At 43.9% G+C, this 20,383-nt stretch overlaps 1 protein-coding gene across 8 annotated transcripts in view; it reads left to right on the top strand.

Annotated features, from left to right (window-relative positions):
- Nucleotides 1-18,057, top strand: part of TMEM44 (transmembrane protein 44) — a 43,905-nt gene extending 25,848 nt beyond the window's left edge. For 4 of the 8 annotated variants that reach the window (XM_074329667.1, XM_019723361.2, XM_019723336.2 and 1 more), the window contains 2 exons: nt 3,952-3,984; nt 6,932-7,333. In XM_074329667.1, coding sequence (XP_074185768.1) covers nt 3,952-3,984; nt 6,932-7,042 — 144 coding nt within the window. In that variant the 3' untranslated portion in view covers nt 7,043-7,333. Of the gene's footprint in view, nt 1-3,951; nt 3,985-6,931; nt 7,334-17,028; nt 17,092-17,185 lie in introns of those variants that run through there. The other 4 variants (XM_019723368.2, XM_019723345.2, XR_002136650.2 and 1 more) reach the window with 3 other exon arrangements.
- Nucleotides 18,058-20,383: the final 2,326 nt, after the last annotated feature.

The following is a 20,383-nucleotide window of genomic DNA, read 5'->3' as shown; positions in this document are numbered from 1 at the left end:
GCCAACTTCTGGCCCTTCCCTAGATCACTTCTTCAGTTATTTTGAGCAACAAAGTTTCTTCTAAAAAATCAGGAGCATACAATGTTATATGTCAATTATATCTCAATAAAATAGAAGAAAGTGATTTTTAAAAGTCAGGAACAGGAGCCAAGGTTGCCAAGTCCTTTCCTACAAGGCATCTTGGGATTTGGGCTAGAACAGTGCTTGCTCCCAACCCTTGATACCCACTGTTTTAACACACATGGCTTCTCCTTCTTGGCCCTTTTGTTCCAACCTTGGGATGTCCCTGAAGTGAAACTATGTGTCATCTTTATAAAGGAAACCAACGCATTGTGGGTCAGAACTTCTCTCTTGCTGATCTAGTTCACGATGGGCTTTGCATAGAGCACCTCAGCCTGTGACGCATATTCTCATCTCACATCCTATTTCTCCCACAGCAGCCCAGGAAGCAAGAGCAGCGCGGGGAATTTGGGCAGTTAGAGAGGAGGAAAAAAAGTGTGGGAGGTGAAATGGTGCTTGATCCAAAGTGTCAAAGAACTGCTTAACTATTGTGTGGATTAAAAAAAAAGAAGAAGAAATAAAAAGGATGAGATTTTGAAGCATCTGGTAGAATGTTTAAAAGTCTGTAAAGTATCGGGTCAAAAGGAAATCTACTTAATAAAATTAAGAGAGAACTGTAGCTAGTATGTATCTGTCCAGTCTTAATCCTTTATAATCAGAAGGGAAAAAAAGCTTTATAATCGGTCCTGAGTCCAGCACCATCTCACCCCCTCAATCTTGGGGAAGTCACTTCTCCCCAAATATAAGAAGTGGGAGTTGAACAAATGGTCAGTGAGGGCCCATCCAGCTCCCACAGTCCAAAGTGACTGTTTCTTCAATTGCTAAGACACACCTCAAAATCTTCAAGAACAAAGGAAAAGTTACCACATGTCCTGTGGACAGGTTTCAGAAGCATGAAAAAGTGTTTTTAGAAATGAGGTCAATTGAAATACTACATGCAGTGGCTCACAAAGGTTATAGAATTGCTGTCCTAAGGACAATTTAAGGATGTATGGAAATATTCATTGCATTTTAAGCAAGAAAAGTCATTTGTACAATTTGATGTGAGAGTGTGTGTGTGTGTGTGTGTGTGTGTGTGTGTGTGTGTGTGTTTCAGAGGGCTATTCAATAACTTCAGAGAGACTCGTTTGGAGATAGAATTATGGGCCATCTTTGTTTTTTTGAAAAAAAATGTCTATACCACAATGAACACATTTTGCTCTGGAAATGGGGAAAAAACTCTAAGATGTTATTTATTTTTACTTTTTTAGAGGGTGGGGAGAAACCTCAATTACAGAGATTTGGTGTAATTGTACTCTTCAGGCACATCATCCTCACTGGTTTAAAAAGGAACTTAAAAAAGAAATCTTGACTAGGACCTCCGCTAGAGGGCACTCTTAAATTTTCGACCGCCTGTGATGCGGAAGATTTACAAAGGCGGTTTCAAGGTTTCATTTCAATCCAGTTGCGGGGACTCTTAAGCTTCTTTGTTTGTTTGTTTGCTTGGCTTTAAATAAACTTTTTTATTTTGGGATAATTTTAGATTTACAGGAAAATTGCAAAGGTCGTACAGAGAGTTCCTGTATACCTTTTCCCACCCAGTTTCCCCTAGTGTTAACATCTTACACAACCATGTTACATTTGTCAACACTAACAAATTAACATTATTTCAGTACTATTAACTAAACTACAGACTTCATTTGGATTTCACGATTTTTTCCATTAGTGTTCTTATTCTGTTCCAGGATACAATCCCGTTTATCACATTGCATTTAGTAAATTTTTTGTGTGTGTTTTGTTTTTTGTTTTTTGTTGTTTTTTAATAGACATTTATCATTTATACCCCTCACAAAGTGATAACACCCCTCCCCCAATCTATTACCCCTCTGACATCGCATATAGCCTTTACATTTCCACTGTCTCTATTCCTAATGCTGTACTCTGCTTCTTGTAAACATATATATATATATATATATATATATATATATATATATATATATATATATATATATATATATATATATATATATAATTATAGTTCACATTCATTATTGTTCAGCTTCAGCTTCAGGTGTACAGTGTAGTGATCAGGCATCTACTCTGTCCCTGAATTGGTCTGCCTAATAAGACAAGTGTCCATCGGATACCCTACAAAATCTTTACAACTTTATTGATTATATTCGCCAAACTGTCTTCCGTATCCCCATGGCAATCTTGTGGTTACCGATTGTGCTTTCTAATCCCCTCACCTTCCCCCTTATCCCCACATCCCCTCCCATCTAGCATCCCTCAGTTTTTCCTCTATGTCTCTGAGGCTGTTTCTGATTAGTTCGTTCAGTTATTCTTTTCTTTAGATTCCACATATAAGTGAGATCATATAGTATTTGTCTTTCTCCATCTGACTTATTTCACTTAGCATAATGTTCTCTAGGTCCATCCATATTGTTGCAAATAGTAAGATTTCATTCTTCTTTATGGCTGCGTAATACTCCATGCATTTAGTAAATTTTTTAACAAACAAACAAAACACTCACTGTGATAACCACAGATTGCTATTTCTGTTTTGCCTGAACATCTGTATTTATTTATAAAAGTTATTTAACTTTTTCAACCCCTATGTTGTCATCAACATTTCTGTCTTGCAGTGTGCATGGAACCATTATATTTTTTTAATTATTTATTTTTTTCAGTTACAGTTGACATTCAATATTATTTCATATTAGTTTCAGGTATACAGCATAGTAGTTGGACTTTTATATAATTTATGAAGTGATCCCCTCGATTAGTCTAGTCCCCACCTGGCACTGTACATGGTTGTTACAACATTACTGGCTGTATTCTCTATGCTGTACTTTATGTGGAACCATTATTTTCAGTAATTTTGTGTTTTTTCCAATTAATCTTTTTCTTTTCAGTTTATGTTCCTCCCAGCGGGATGTCATTAAAATATGAATGTGATGGAATTATCACTGTTTTTTAGATATAATAATGGCATTGTGCTTAGGATTTCAGGGAAAAGTCCTTATCAATGAGGTACATACTGAAGTATTTACAGATGAAATTGTTTACTTTAAAATACTTTAGCAAATAAAAAAAATGGGGGAGCTAGAGAAAATAAAATAGGATGTGTCCATGAATATTCACGAGATTATTCTTTTTTGTGTATGACAGAAAATCTTAAAAAGTTGTTTAAAATGGAAATATAAAATAATTGAACAGTGGAAGCTTGCTTGTAATGTGACAATAATGCCGGAGGCTGTGGATTGTTCAGATTGGCAGCTATTCGGCTTAATAGACATTCACAGATCCATTTAACAGACATTTGTAGAATCATTGCTCTATATCAGAAACACTCCCAGGCACTGCACACAGTGCCGGAGGAAAAAGACAGACCGAGAAGCCACCCTTCAAGAATCTGACTCAGACATGTTTGAGGCTTGGGGTGGAACCAACCATGCAGTAAAGGCTGATTAAAAATGAATCGTAGCTGGCAGCACATACCCCATATTTTCGAGGTGGGGATTTTATTTGCATCTCTCTTTGCTAGTTTTGTGGTTTTTGAGTTGACTCATCTCAGCCATGTGGTTAATAAATGAAAGATTTATTACTATGACACTTAATAACAATAATTTCTAATAGTAATTTAAAAATCTGTATGGGTTATAATTCTTCCAAGAACCTGCAGCTCTTCATAATTATCACAATTACCCTGTGATCATTTAACTAGATTGTAGCTGCTTAGTCGCTGCTCCCTTTCTGCTTGCTGAAGTCAGCTATTCCTTTGCCCTCAGACGCTCAGAGGGCCTGCCTCCTGGCTCACTGAGCAAAACAAGGGCAGGTGCTGAGCTCTGCTCTGCTCTGTGATGGTGGCAAAATCTGTCCAACACTTTTCTATCTCTTTTTATTCTACAGCACAAGTATTGGGAAGCCCTAAACTCGGAGCAGGTACGGACAATTGTGCTCTCTCTCTATTCCAGCAGGGACTTCCTTTGGCTTGACTTCAGTTCCTGCTTTTGTTAGCCCCCCCTTGGCTGTCTGGGCCCACGCCAAACAGGGAAAAAAAAGAATGTGAAAATGAGAGGCGAGCCTGAGGATCAGGGGATGCTCCAGGTTCTCTCAGTTCAGAGTGTTTTCCACTTTGCCCAAACCATCTCATAGGGACTCAGAAGATGTGTCCCTCAAGGAAGAAACGTGGTTTGGGACAGAGGGCTATGAACAAGCAGAATAACTGCAGGTTACGAAGGGTAGCGGTGCTGAGAGTGGCTGCAGTAGTTGAGATACACATTCTCCCACATTGTCATCCTGAGACCTCGGGCAGCTGGCTGCTGTCTCCGTGCCACCCTCACCTCCAAGTGATAGTTGAGCGTGTTTTATGACAACCACCTGTGCCTGTCATCGCCCAGGATTGTGTCTGATAAGACGGTAGATCATCTTTTGCTCAAATTCTCTTTATGCCTGGACAAATGGTTTTTATTACCTAAAATGACGTTGTTGTTTTTTTATTGGGGAATATTGGAGAACAGTGTGTTTTTCCAGGACCCATCAGCTCCAAGTCAAGTCGCTGTCCCCCAATCTAGTTGCAGGGGGCGCAGCCCACCATCCCATGTGGAAATCTAACCGGCAACTTTGCTATCAAAAGCTCGCACTCCAACCAACTGAGCTATCCATCCGCCCATCAGCAGCTCAGTGGCAGCTCGTTGTCTTCAATCTAGTTGTGGAGAGCGCAGCTCACTGGCCTATGTGGGAATCGAACCGGCAGCCCTGTTGTTTAGAGCTCTCACTCCAACCAACTGAGCCATCCGGCCACCACTCAAATGAAATTTTAAAACACATTATTCTGGGGAATCAGAAGAAAGATTTTAAAATGTTTTGAATGCTTAACCCACTTCACAGAGTTCACTTGATCAAAGTGGCGGGCTGTTTCTGTTTGCTGAAGCTGAATTGGTCAGGTGTAGCAAGAATAACCCTGAAGAAGCCATTTCAGGAGCTCGAACAGCGGTTCTGAAACATCAGGGCAGTTAAGAATCTTCCTAGGAACTCGTTACAATGCCAAACCTCAGGATCCAACCCACAGATAGTGTCTAGGGTGTGTCGCCAGCATCGGCCTTTTTTCTGATGAGGTTGGTCCCAAGCACACTCAGAGCTGTGATCTAGAATGTGGGCCTCAGCTGGAAAACAGCTCTCATCACAAAGCACACTGTCCATCCTCAGAGAGCAGGCTCCGACTTCCGCCACTGGGCAACCGGGCCATGGAGGCTGAAGGGCCGGGGAGCTCTTTTACGTGGGATCTTTGATAATGTCAGGAAGGAATTTGCTTCGAGATTTCCCCCCAAATCTGCAACCACAAGTAAATGAGAAGTTAGCACTGGAAGTGGCTGGCACAGCCCTGAACAGGTACAGGGGGCTAAGTCGTACCAATCAAATCTGCTTTGTCCCTGGCCTGCAGGGTTAGTGGGAATGGGGTCTTTTTAACATGATGCTGTTTTTAATCACTAAGTAGTAGAACTCAGTTCAGTTATTATCAGTACATCACTCATTGAATTAGGCTCTTTCTGTCTAAAACCAAGTTACAATTTGTGTTTTATAACAGGCATGGTATGGGCATTCTCTGTCAGCAGCTCAGGGAGCCTTCAACACCTCCTCCCAGACCTCTAAGCACTGGACTGATTGATTTAGCTCAAATTTGAGCATCTGGTGGAGTTTAGTTTTGTTTCATTTGGTTTGGAGCGCATGTCCGTGACAGCTCTCTTCTCTTGCCCAAACAGGTCATCTGGCCTGGGCTAGCACAGCCTCTGCCGTCTTGCTTGTTCTTTTCTGGGTCTTTTGATACTGTTAAACGTGATCTGTGACTCAGAATTATTCGTCATAGAAACTAAAAAAGGAAAGAAATCGTATTATCTAGTTACTGATCCAATATCCCAACTTACATATAGAAAAACCAAGGCCCAGAGAAGAGAAAGCAAGTTAGTGGCCGAACGACTTGAGTCTAACTCCCCACTTGCCTCCAGGGCTGGAATCACAAAGGATTCCCTTTGCTCTGAGCCATGTACAAAAGTCTCTCTCTCAACCATCGTATTAGAGCAATAGGAGGACTCTGCAACTAGCTTCATCATGCTCTTGTGCCCGCCTCTTTTTTTAAGCTTTCACTCCTATCCCTGCAAATTTCAATTTCCTGTACTTGTCTGAGTCAGAGCAATGAAGTATTCACTGGCTGTGACCACCACTCTGAATTAGGTTTTAAGTGATTGTTTTTGACAAGTATCCTGACCTCAAGTTTAGAGGAAACACTGTGAGGAAACAGATGCGCAAGGGCAGACCAGTGCCCTGCTCTTACGGAGCTCATCATCTGCTTGAGAAGACAAGGCAGAAGCCCAGAGAAAGGTCAGGGCTGTCCATGTGCAGCTGCAAATGACTGTTACAGGTAGTCCAAAGAGAGAAGGGGGTGAGAGCTCAATAGGCATAAGCAGTCAGGTAGGCTTCCTGGAGGAGGAGGTACTTTCCTGGGTCAGAAAGAAGGGGTTGTGTTTGCCGGGTCTTTTCTGGGAATGAGTTAGAAAGAAGGGGCTGTGTTTGCCGGGTCTTTTCTGGGAATGGAGATGAGAGTTCTCAGGATAAAGGGAACATGACTCAGTCTCACTAGAGAAGGACTTGGTGACAACGGGAAAAGAGAGTGGGCAGGGAAATGAGGCTGGTATATTCAGGATGGCTGCCCATTAATTCTTTTATTTAATTGTGTTTGCCCCAGTAGGTCCTAGAAACACTGGCCTGGTTACTTGTTTGTCCTTGTCTATGCCTGGGCCATGAGAACCAGGATTGGAGCTATCGTTGGGGGGTTGTAGGAGATGGGAAGGGTCTGTTCCACCAAGGTACCTTTTGTGTCTTTTCTTCACAGTGGGACCCTGAAGATGTAAACTTTGAAGGGAACAAAGACAACATGGAGATGCTTAGATGCCAGATGCACAGGTGCTTTGTGAGTCCAGCGGACTTGACCTCTGATGAGTAACTCTTTCTGGAGCCAGCTCAACAGTGCAGAGCCCCAAGTCAAGTGTTTGTCAGGAACTGAGGAAGGATCAACCGGCAGTGACACCCATGGTAGGAATTTAAGCTTCTGCCGAGGCTGCCCAAGAAAGTGAGGAACCAGGAGCTGTCACAGCTTGGCTGGCCTGTGCCATGGCTCAGAATGGAGCTAAGACTTTGAGTCCTGTGGACAGACCTGACATGCCCAGAGTTTGTTCTGAAAATTACAAGTTTATAGAGCACCCTTGCTTTGAAATATAAAACTTCATCTAAAGGACATTGGACCCTCTTTTCCCTTTCCCTCTCGATTCAGCCATACTCTGAATATCTGCCAAGTGCCAGGAATGAGTTCATCTAACAAATAGTTAATGTGTTTGGTTGGATCTCAGTAGAGCTCCATTCTGTAAGACCTGGCTAAGCCTAGGAGATGAGAGGGGTCAGCCAACATGCTGGGGAGTGGGGGGCACACAATCACAGGTACTGATGGGACCTGGCTCTGGCCCTCTGGTCACCCACTTGAGTTTTCTGCTGGAAGTTAGAGATAGGACTGCTTGGTCAACCAAGTGTTTGTGAGGGTAAGCGAAGCAAATTTCTGTAGGTACCAGGACTTGTTCCAGCTTGGCAAGGTGTATGCTGGGACACGGCTTGCAGGTGAGGGGGACGGTCTGTGTCAGGAGGTAACTGAAAGCATGCAGAGGGTAAGAGGCATGGCAGGAGGTGTTAAATTCAAGCACAGCCATCCCATTTTAGGATTGTTTTGATACTGTGATCACAGATGAGGGGGAGGGTAGAGGGACTGAAGTGAATACACCCTGACTGAGAGAATAAACCCTGACTGAAGTGAATAAACCCTGACTGAGTGTGGAGCAGAGATAGGTCTGAATCCCAAGGAAGTGGGAGAAATGCCAAGAAACAGCTCTGCTCCTGGCTGGCCCCCGGCAGCCTGTGTGACTCAGCTGCTGCTGCCTGCTTTCTCCTAAGGGGCAGCGCAAGTCCTGGCAGCATGAAGAAGGGGGTGCCTTAGGGAAACAGGTTGGCCCCACATAGCTCTGCAGAGATCCTTATCTCCTGGGTGATCTCTGAGCCAGAAGTAAACTTCAAGCCAACCTACGTATCCCCTTTATCCAACTGCTTTGGTCCCTGATGGTCTTGTAATGGAGTTTGCTAGTCAGTTTTGCATTGTGATCTTAACCCCTGAAGCTGTACTTTGAGGAAAGAGGAAGATATGAATTGGCAGGGTGGGTGCAGTGTGTGTGTGTGTGTGTGTGTGTGTGTGTGTGTGTGTGTGTGGAGAATTCCAGAAGATGAAACTGTACAGAGGATTGAAAGCAGGGAAGGGTGGAATCCAGTCAAGGCAGGAGGCATCCAATGTGACCAGGATAGGTTATGTGCTGTAGGGAGTGGATAAAGAGGCCAGAAAGCAAGCTGACTGTGAAGGCTGGGAAGTCGGTACTTAATTCTGTGGCTAATGTAGCCATAGAAGATACCAGAGTAGGAAGGTGGCTGACGTGCCTCACGTAGGCCACAGCTAATTGGTGAGTTTTTATCCCTGTGGCCCCAAATTTTCAGGAAACAGAAATGTACAGTCATTAGATACATTACGAATATGGGGAACGTGTTTAATCTGAGTGGTAACAGCAGGGCAGGACAGCTCATCTTTAGAAAGAGGCATGGGAATAGGATGACATCTCTGTAGTTTCTTCTAGTGCATTCCCCTCTTTCAGGGGGGGGCTGGTGCAGACTGGTTCCTGATGGAAATGGCCATTCATCCAAGAACATTAAATGATCTTCTTGTGGGGGGGGGGCAGTGGGTATATGAGACATCGCTATACCTTCCTCTCAATTTTGCTGTGAATTCAAAACTGCTTTTAAAAAATAAAGTCTTTAAAAAGAATCTTGCTTTCAGCAGCACAAACTATTAATATTTGAGCTCCAGATGTTGTCTGTGTCCCTACATCCCATCGTCCCCGCCTCTTCCTTCACAAACCAGTTCCTAGCATCGCGGTCCAAGCTTGTCTCAAAGCTGAATTCCAAGTCCCTTCATCCAGGGTGAACACTATTAAACTGGGAATTTTGGAAGCAAAGTTTGGCCTGGTTGTTCAGTGAGAATCTGCCTGTGATGCAAAGCTCTGGAACCCTGGAGCCTCTGTGAAGAGGTACCAACCAAATGCCTTTCTCCTGGGAGGAGTGTCCTTGCTTCTCATCCCTAGCTGTTAGTCAGGCCGGGAGGATCATGGGCGTTACATGCCCTGAAGACTGAGCAGTGCAAGGCGTTACCTACGCTGGCAAGAGGCTGGGGAACAAATGTGTAATCCTCTTCTGCCCACTCATCTGGAGATAAGAGATGACAAGGTAGTCTTAGTTGCGCTGCCTATTATCTGCATGGCTTGGAGCACGCATGTTACCTAACCTTCGTGAACTCTTGCGGTAGACTGAGAAGAATAACTAGAAAGCTTGTAGTGAAGACTGAGTGAATTAACATCTATGAAATGCGTAACACAATGCCTGACTCAAAGTAGACAGAAGCAGGATTAGTTTCCTTCCGCCCTATACTCCCTGGCCACAAATGCACTGAAAGGCAGTAACTAATGAGGCCCACAGTTGGAAAGGACTTCAGTGATTTGAATCCCCTTGACAGCAACCCCAACAAATGATTATCCAGGCCCTGTTTGAACTTTTCTAATAAAAAAAAGATTGCACCCATTTTAGCTCCCAAAGAAATTTGTGTCATTTAGGGAAAGCTCTCATCACTAAGACTTTCTTAAAATTCTGTCTAGATGCTAAAGAACCAGTCCTCTTATTTCCTGCCAGTACTTCATTATGATGAATTTTTTAATTTTATTAACTTTATGGGGGTGACATTGCTTAATACAACTATATAGGTTAGATTTATGAGTATCATCTGATGCCCCACTCACATCATGTTTGTTACAGTGGGGTATGAGTTCCCATAGGGTAAGGAGAGGCACCGGGCACGGGGCATGGCCAGGCACCAGCTCCCAGCACTGATTCAGTACGATACTTGTCAAGGCATTTCCCTTTCTGGGTCAGTTTCCTCATCTGTAAAATGAAAGTCAGGCCAGATTTCTTTCCTTTTCTCCCTTTTATGAATATGCTAATGAATTTTTGTTTCCCACAGAGTTTTATAAACTCTCAAGAAAAACATACTATTAAGCCAAATTTCAGATACACTTTGAAAATAGGTTTCGTTATATAATATTTCTTTCTGTTTGGTTTGACTATCTGTTTAAGATGAAATTTGCCTTTTATGAAGAACTCAGTGCTTGCTATCACATGAAGAGGGCACAGCATTTGACATTTACGAATTTTGCCGTTCCTTCCAGTACTGAAACCAAAAACTAACTCCTTGTTTCCAGACTTGGGGATTCTGGTCACTTCGTGCACTTTCTTCATTGAGCGTCTCTATTACTGGCGGTTTATTTTGGTCAAGCCTCATTCTTGCTAAACTATTTCTTATATTGAAGGACATATGAAAAAAATTTTCCACAGTGCGAGAAAAAGAATCTGTATCAATCATTAAGGAAAAGAACAGAGATGTCTTGGCAGTGTCTCGAGACTAATTATGCAACACTTCCAAGGTTCTCTCCACTTCATTTCCTTGCTCATGTCCCTTCTTTATCATTTTTCTCCATATTTTCCAACTATGTGGGCGTTGTTCTACTCTCTTAGGCTTTACATTGTTTTGTTTTGTTTTGTTTCCCCCTAACGTTCAGGTGTATGTTTTGTCAGAGGAGGCTCTGCCTTGAACGAATCCAACATTTGGTGTAATGTTGGCGAAGATCTCTTCAACAAGTTCACACATGTCTGTCCGATACTATTCCAAGGGTCATCATCAGGTGAGAGGGCCGATCTCAGAGAATTTCAAGAAATGGTACTAAGTCAAATGACTTAGAGAATATCTGATTTGCTTTTTCTTTCCCTTACTCCGAAAGCCAAACAAGGCACCAGGCATCCAGAACTGCATCTCTTGGGCCAGACACTTCATGTCACAGCGCATTCGTTAACTTTAAGTGCCTTCAGATTAATTTCAGTTCATCTGTCGCTTGGAGAACTCAGCATCCTTTGCTGATTCCATTGGAAATTTTCCACCAGCGGCCGGTATTGGCAGCAGAGAACCCGGTTCTATTCTTCTTGGTCCTCAGGCTCTGCAGCTGTGATCGCAGCGGGGCTTAGTCTCTTGCCCCCCTGTCTTCAGCCTCTATTGGGTTCATCCACACTCTTCACGGGGTGGGGGGCAGTAAGTGGTCGCCTCAAGCTGCGAGGTCGCGGTCCCCACCGTTGGCACCTTCAGAAGTGAATCCTGGCTCCTGCTGCCGACTTTTCTCCGAGAAGCCGCCGAACCCCAGCTCCTTGCGGCCCTGCGGGACTTCCGGGAAGGGAGGAAACGCGCAGCTGGGCGCGTGCGCACCCCGCCGCCGCCGCCCGCGAGTTCCGCGAATCACACGACTCCCGCACGGTCGCCACGGGGGCGCCGCCGGGCGCTGGATCCCGCCTCGCGGCAGCCGCGCGCGGGCCTCGGGAGCACAGCGCAGGGCGACTTCTAGTGCACGTTTCACACCCTGGTTTTTAAAGGGATAGTTCCAAGATTATTTCACCGTTCCTAACGTATTTGAGGCTGCTCAGCATCCCTCATGGTGCAAATCATTCTCTTCTTTGTTTTTAAATACATTACATACGTTTTTTGAAATAAATGCAGTGCAGGCACATGGTTTTTAAAAATTTGAGAATCATCATTGTAGCAAACGGTTTGTGAAGACAAGCAGCAGTGCCTTGCTCCTCCCCTCTGCCCGTGACAGTCCTGCTTCTCAGGAAACTTTTTTTTTTTTTTTTTTTGAGGGGACCAGTTTTTTTTTAACGGTTTTGCTTGTTCTTGTAGTTTTCTCTGTTAGGTTTGATTTCAAACATGCTTTTCAGCTATGAGGTTGTAAGATTATCTTTTTTTGTTTTTTTCCTTAGTTGGATTACCTCTGGCTTCCATTAAGTGCAGGCTAATGAGACACAGCCGCTAGGACAGGGCCACTGGTGTATTGGGACCTGTGCATTAAGCACTATCTTCACATCCTTCAGGTTGCTATGGACTCAGTTGTGCCAGGGCCCCCTTGCGCACGCTGTTGTTCCTGAGCTAGAATCCAGTTTCTGAGTTCATTCCTTCCAACTCACAACGGCCTTCCGGGCAGTCTAGCAAGTTCCACTCCGCTGCTCTGGACTTGACCTTGCCCTTCATCCTTTTACCTCTCCTCATGCAGGTGTCTTAGCACTTGGAGCATCTTCAATTCAAGTCTGAGGAGTTTCCCAAAACCACAACTGGAGCAAGGGCCTTCATTCACCGCAGCTGCCACAGTCTTTTTCCCAGGGAACTTCCTGGGAAGTTCAACATGTGAAAAGAGACATTCCACAGGCCTTTCCTTCTGACTAGCAATTGCACTTTGCGGAATATGTCTGTCCTAAAGCTCTGATATGTGTGATACCTGTTTAAATGTAGGCTCCACCCCTGGTGATTTCCAGATCAGGCCAGGGCCTAGAAATCTTGAACAAACTCTTCAAGTGATTCTGTTACAGATGATCCAAGACCATTCCTCCAGAAACACTACCCTCAGGAAATTAGCTTTTAAGCTAATGCATTTGTGTAAGATGTAGTCATAAAACTCTCTAGAATTGGGGAAAAAACGTGATAAAGCTCGAAAACCCAAATATTGCAAAAGATTAAACATTATACAGATGCTCCTTGACTTACAGTGGGGTTATATCCTTATACACCCCACTGTAAGTTGAAAATATAGTAAGTTGAAAATGCTTTAATACATCTAACCTACCAAACATCATAGCTTAGCCTAGCCTACCTTAAACGTCCTCGGGACACTTATATTAGCCTACAGTTGGGCAAAATCATCTGACACAAAGCTGCTTTTATAATAAAGTGTTGACTATCTCCTGTAATTTATTATGCCTATAGCTTTCATACCATGGTAAAATTGAACCACCATGAGTTGAACCATCATGTAAGTCGCGCATTTTAATGAAGAAATGATATTTTCCCATGGAACCTAAAAAATCATAGAACCATAGACTGAAGAACAGAACTGGATTACTTTGAAATAATCTAGTTCAGTGTGTGAGTGGCTTGCTTTCTCACAACATGAATTCCCAGTTCTAACATGGTAAAAAAAAAATCTACAAAAGAAAATGTTAAGTAACAAAGTAGAACACAAGACACTGTGTGCCACTATTAGCAGTTATTAGTAAACATTGTTTACTAATAAGATCAGAAGAGTCTTATAAGTCATTATACATAAGACTTTCTGCTGTAAACGTGTTACGTGAATTCTTGTAGTGGTTTCTTGAAGTGGAAGCAATTAAATACTTCCCCCAAATTAGAAGTTTTCCTCCCTGCATTCCCTTTCCTTTAAAGTTTGCAGCATAAACACCTTTTATTACAAGAGAAACCCCTTGGCTCAAGCAGCTGGTGTAGTTCCAGCTTGTTGTCAATTTAGTCCTGCAAGATTAGAGAAAGGGAATGGGAGACCAGATAGAAACTACTCCCAAACCAGGGAAAATAGGCACAAGAGAGCCCCCAGGGAAACATGACAGCCAAGTTGCTATTTAAAAGCAGGACAGAAAAAATAAATAAAAATAAAAGAGGACAGGAAAATTAAAAGGGCAGACTTTTTCTTTTTTTGGAGTTTTTAGTATGAATAAGAAAAGAGGCATATGAAAAAGAAAATATGTAAGTAACTTTGTTATGGATATGTTCATGAATTTTATACTTTTAAATGGTTTTTGGTACTTTATAAACTTTTTCAATTAGTATACATTTATTATACAACTAGACAGAACAAACTAAAGAAATTTATAGATACATATATGCTCCCCCAAATAAAATTCACATAAACCTTAAAAAATTCATGCATAACTGTACTGTGTATTGGTACATGTATTTTTATGTTGCTCTCTGTGTGTATGTAGACATTATATTTCTTTATATATTTCAATTTATATCTTTTCTATAATGAGTATGTATTTCTCTTAAAATTAGATAAAAACAAACTGAAAAAGTGATCCACCATAATAATTGACAGGCAATGACCTCAATAGTTGCTAAAGGCATGGGGTGAAAGATTATTGGGAATAGGATAGTCACACGGTTTCAAAATATCATCCCAAAGATTCTTTTATTAATTATAAACAGAAATACATTTATTTACAATGATGAACTCTGGACGATATCACTTTAACCAAGGAATCAAATGTACATCACTAAAATGGGATAAATTGAGAATGAGTGCCCCCTGATGTAATATCCTGAGCAGGATAAAACATCAGCTATGAAATATTCTTGCCAAAATGTTTTAATTGAGATCTATTTTTGAGGAATCAATCAGATAAATCCAAATTGTGGGACATTCTGTAAAACAACTACCTTTGACTTTCAAAATGGCAGTGTCATGAAAGAAGGAAAAAACAAACTAGCAAACTGTTCTATTAAGTTGGTGCAAAAGTAATTGCGGTTTACAGGGTTAAAAATAATCGCAAGAACCGCAATTACTTTTGCACCAACCTAATAGTCTAAAGGGAGAAGTGGGAAGCTATAAGGGAGTATTGGGACAATTAAGGACATTTGAATATGTATGGTATAATTAGTTAACATTGTTTCATTTCTTGACAGTGATAATAGTATTATGCTTGGATAGGAGAATGCCCTATTCTTAGGATATACAAGTCACACTAGGAGAAAAGCATCATGATTTGGTAACTTTGAAATGGTTCAACGGTGGGGAGGGGGAGGCGGGAGTGTATATTTTTCAGGTGTATATGTGTATGGAGAGAAAGAGATTAAACAAATGTGACAAACGGGGACCAAGTGGTGAAGCCAGATGAATAGGATGAACATGTTCATTACATTATTTGTTCAACTTTTCTGTAGGTTTGACGTTTTTCAGAGAAAAAAGTTGGGGGAGAAAGGCCAGCAGTAAAGACTCACAGTCACACTTGCCAAGGAGTACCTGAAGTCCAGGGCCTTGCGAAGGAAACAGCTGGATTACTAGGGACTGCTTTTAAAACAGCTTCCCAGTGTGGCTGGATTCCGTTAATTGTGGGAGTATGTCAGGCCACAAAGGGTGGACAGATTCCAGTTTGTCTGATACTGAGAAAAAAATAGGCCCTCTATCTTAGCCCTGATAAGGCACCTCCGTGGATGTGAGTAATGGCCAGGCCGAGAGGATGAACCCCGGCTAAGAAAGCTAGACAATGGAAAGCCTGGAGCACTGTGACAAGGAAATTCTTCCCCTGAATTGCCTTTTCCTATGGAGATAAGATAGTACACAACAAAAAGCCAGGCTCAGATGTGCTGTCACCAATCCCAAGGGGAGCAGCCAGCACTCAGGCCTGAGCTGTCAGCCCTGGGTAGTCTCTAGAGGGCTTGCTATGGCCGCCACACCTGGGGCAAAGTCATTGCCCTCAGACCCAGAAGGCCTGGGGGCAAACCCTGCTCCCACCACTCTCCAGCTATGAGACTGAGCCCTTTCTTTGGTGTCACACAAAAATAGTATACTCCTCTCCTGCCCACCTTATGAATGGACTGCCGAACCTGAAAACAAACTATGAAAGGGTATTTTCAACTCCTAAAGGCCATGGAGATATCAGTTGTTATCATTATTTCCTAGGCATGAAGCACTTCATTTTGTAGTTTGCCCCAGGTTTAGGGCCAATTCCTCTGGATGTCTTTTAGGTCCTGAGTATATTTTTATAAGGAGGTTGTCTGAGTAGAGCCCTTTGAACTTCTGAGGAAGGACTGAGGTCTCAGGACTGAGATACTTTGAGAGGCTCCACTTCTGCCTGAGCAAGCAGAGAGTGGCACAGGATGTTACCCCTCTGATATACCTTACCTGGGAAATAGAGCCCCACAGGCAAGCGGTGACTCACCCACCTGTGTGAATGAGTCAGTATCCCAGCTGAGTGAGCCCAGACAGTCCTCTGCCCCAGTGCTGCAAGGGACAGGGAGCAGGCCTCATCTCAGTCCAGATGGCAGCCTTCGAGCAGAGCTGACAGAGTGGACAGGGAGCAGAGCCTTTGGTCTTCAGGAGGAGAGGACTGAGCGAGTGGTCCTCCAGAGAAAGGATGTAACTCAGTGCAGGGGAGAGCTTTCATTTTGCCATGCCCAAGCTGCAGTGCTTGCTGGGAGGTCTCCAGCATTAGACTTGTTTCCGCACAGCTCCATCACCCCTCCTCCAAGACGTTTTGGGGAAGATGCCCCAATGACCAGAGAGATGGATCAGATGATATGCCAGGACCCTTCCAACCTTAAGAATCTGAGTTAGTTTTTGTCTAGCATTTTGTCTTATAGTAAAATAAGACCGGGTCTTATATTAATTTTTGCTCCAAAAGACGCATTAGAGCTGACTGTCCGGCTAGGTCTTATTTTCGGGGAAACAGGGTAGCTCTTTCTGAATGGTTTCTAAGTCCCAGACACCCTGCTGGGCCAGAGGGATGCATAAATAACACCTAGTCCTGCAAATGTGTCTTGGCTTGTGCGGGGAGAACATAGAGAAGGTATGAGGTGAGCGGTGCTCTCAGGGAAGTTTGTGCAAAGCTGGAGGAAGGGAGGCCAGACAGTGGAGGTATTCACCAAAAATAAGAGGTCTGAGCCTGTCTTTGAAGAACAGACCATGATTTTCTAAGTAAAAAGGGAAAGGAGAGGGCATGAGCAAAGTGCTTGGGCCCTGTGGACTTGGCGTCCCTGCCCCAGTCCTCACCCAGCTCCCTCCTTCTGATTGGCTCCCACATGCAGCTTCTTTCTAAGCAAGAGGATTTGAAAACTAGAAAAAGTCCCTGGAAATACTGTTGCCTGCTCATTGTGGGCTGTAAACTATCACTGTGAAATAAAGGCACCAATTCTCAACGCAGGCTGTATAGCAGAATCACCTGTGTTTTGTCTTTGGTTTTGTTTTAATTCAGATTTCCTGGCCTCACCCTTCCTGTGTTCTGATTCACCAAACCTGAGACGGGCCCCTGAAACTGGTATGATCTGCTCTCACAAATTTGAAAGTAGAAGTACTTACATCGTCTTTGTTTTTCCCGGTCCTCACTAAAGACTGCACATGTTTCATTGCAGGAAGCCCAGTATCCCGTAGGTTCCCACCTATCTTCAGTTTTCTGAGAACTCTGAAAGCTTACAAGTTCCAAAAAGTGAAGAAGTTGTGATGCAATTAGGTGGGATTACTCTGGACTCCATTGCCAGACGGAGAGAACAGATGATGAGCAGTCTTCCTTGTGCCTCATTTTCCTCATCTGTGAAGTGGGAATAAAAACAGCTGTCACATGTTAAGATAGTGGTGAAGACTTAAAGAGCACAGAGCACACACTATCACATAGTAAATGCTCCGAAAATGATGGCTATTGTTATGGAGGCAGGAAAGCCTGCCTTGTGGTTAGGGGTGTGGGCTCTGGAGTCAGACAGCCTTAATCACAGCCTGACTGTTATTCTATAACCTCGGTGCCTCAGTTTCCTTCTCTGTACAATAGAGGTGATAATGACTCCCACACAGAACTGTTATTAAATGAATGAATAAATGCAAGTCATTTAACATCATGCTGGGCAAACACCAAAGAAATATTAGCCGTTATCATTACTTCTGCTGTGACCTCCCGCTGCCTCATGGTGTCACTGTTGGACACTGGTCCTACCCTGTCCTCAGCTGGTGCCCACTAGCTGTTTCTAGCAGACTTTCAGGTCCAGCTGTGGCCCTTTGAGAAAGGCCCACCACTGCCCACTTTGCTAACTGTGGCTAAGTATACCCCAGCTGAGTCTCCTAATAGAGTAGTTCACCTACACAGCCTCCGCCCAGGATGGCAGCTGGCCCTGCCATGCTGAGTCAGACTCAGTTCCAGCCCCACTAACTGGCGGAACCAGAATCTCCACTCTCCCACCTTCTTCCCTGCAAAGAGCCACTGTACGTCTACAGTTTTTCTTGGACCATCTTGGAGCCTACATGATGTGAGTACATCGCTTTCTCCAGGGACGGTACTCTTTTAAAGGAAGTTACCAGAATAAGTCCTGGGGTCCCTACCACTTTGTTCAGAGAGGGCTCTCTGTCCTCTGCCAAGCGATTGACCTTCATTAAGGAGATTCCCCAAGAGGTTACCAGGTGCCAACATGTACCCTTCTGGTGGAACCACTGCCAGTAATTCTAAGGTGATTTTTTTGCTTCTTAGAAAAGAGGGGGGAAAACCCACACATCTAATCTCTGCTTGAAAACCATAATGTTTTTTAAACCCCATATATGATTCTCATATCCAGCCAAGGATATGAGAGAATCCCTGAAGTAAGAAGACCGAGACCTACTGGTTATTACAACTCACCTGTGCAAGTGGGAGGCTGGGCTTATTCCCTGGAGGCTGCCAGCCCTCAGAACATTTTGATCCTAGAACATTGGAGCTAAATCTGTCTTTAGAGTCAGCTGACTCAGGTGATTTCCAAACTCAGTGTGCCGCAGAATCCTGGGTGGTCTGCTTGTCTACAGATTTTCGAGGTTTGCTGATTTGGTAGGTCTGGGGGTGAATGGGTGGATCCCAAACCCTGGTGAGATGCCATGAGAGGGGAGGGTGTTGACAAAGTTGGTGGGGGGCTTCCCACACAGTCGTGCCCAAGCAGGGAGTTATGAGAGGCAAGGATGACACCTCAGGTAGGATCAGACGTGCGGGAGTTGTCATCAGAAGCTGGACACAAAATGCAGTGCTCAAAGTTAAATCTCAAATCTCTTGCCAAATAATATATCCCCTATCTGGCTATTGGGGCATATTTTCAGATGGAAGAAAATGTGCATCCAAAGCAGGAATTCCAATATCAGAGCTCTCCGTGGGAGCGGAGGTGAACCCCTGGGAATGCAAGCCAGGAAGACAATTGCTGCCAGTGGTCAGCAAGGAAAGTCGTGGGCTCCGATGACCTCATGGCTCTTTTCTGTCGCCGGTGACTGGACACTCCCTTCCCCTCTGCCCACCTCCACCCACAGGCATATCAGACAGATGACCGCATGAGCCCAGGGGAAAAGTGTTCCCCATCGATAACACACATTGTCACGTGCTGCTGCCGCCACCATCCTCATCTCCCCCGCATCCAGTGATGTCAGGCTGAGTAAGCCTGAATGAGTTCAGCGGGAGCTCTCCCCCTGGAGACACAGGAATTTTTAAAAGTTGCATAAGGGCAACTGCCTGATCATGCCTCGAATTCTTTGTGTGAAACCTTTAGCTCCGACAGCTCAAGTCACATTTGCCCCTGGCTCACGGCATATGGCTTTGTTTCTCTGAGCAGTGTTCATTGTGAGAGGTAAAAGAATGTTTCCATTGCTCCCCAGAGGAGTCAGCCCAGCAGCCTGTCCAGCCAGAAAGTAGGTAATTGCTGAATCAGTCTAGGCTGAACTGCGACCTCCTCCAGAGAACCCACATCTCAGAAGGACTCTCTCCCACCTTTCTGCATTCTGTCAGTGACCCTAAGGTGTCTCCTTACCTTCAAAGAACTCAGTGATAAAGAACTCAGATCGTGGAGCCGGAGCCTCCTGAGTATCAGATTTCCAACATGTGAGATCAAAATAGTCCTTTCCCCACATTATCATGCTCTCAAACCTCTGACCGCTCCCCAACCTTTCCCTGCCTCCCACTTGGCTAAATATTTGGGAGCTGAAACAATAGCTGTACTGAAGCAGTGGTGGGCAATTACTGGAAAGTCATGTGATTGTTCAAATTGAACCAATTTGTCAAAGACCATTTTCCTTTCACTCATCACCTCCCCCACACCCCACGATAAGATAGGGTCCCAAGAGCACAATAATCCTTTCCTGACATACAATGTAGAGACTCCTGAGAAAAGAAACAAAAGTGAGGCTAATTTTGGCTTTTCTGGGACTGAAGACAAGCAGGCAGGCAGGCCCCGTCCAGCTCGAGGAAGCCAGGGTGGGCCTGGTTTTGTTACTCCAGGGTATCTGCTTAGATCACTAGGGATTTGGAGAACAATGCAAGAGAGGAGGGGGAGATGGGAACCAAGTCCTGGCCCTGGCTGCAGTGATGTGAGCCTGTCTAGCCTCTCAAAAGTCTCTAAAATGACAGCCCCTGGCTTCAGACTTGACTTTTTTTAACGGTAAACTCACCACTCCTCCTCAAGTAAACGACTAATGAATTAAAATTTGGGATTTCCTCACAGACCCAGCAGTGGTCCTCTTCAGGGCTTTGTGAAGCCCCTAAAGTTGTAGGCTATGTTGGGATGCATCTGCAATATTTTCTGGGGCAAGGGTCCTGGGCTTTCCTCTGATTCTCAAAG

This window comes from Rhinolophus sinicus, linkage group LG01 (genome assembly GCF_036562045.2).
Source record: "Rhinolophus sinicus isolate RSC01 linkage group LG01, ASM3656204v1, whole genome shotgun sequence".
NCBI classification, from domain to species: Eukaryota; Metazoa; Chordata; class Mammalia; order Chiroptera; family Rhinolophidae; genus Rhinolophus; species Rhinolophus sinicus.
The sequence above is the reverse complement of the archived record's forward strand: the minus strand, read 5'-3'. Positions and strand labels throughout refer to the sequence as shown.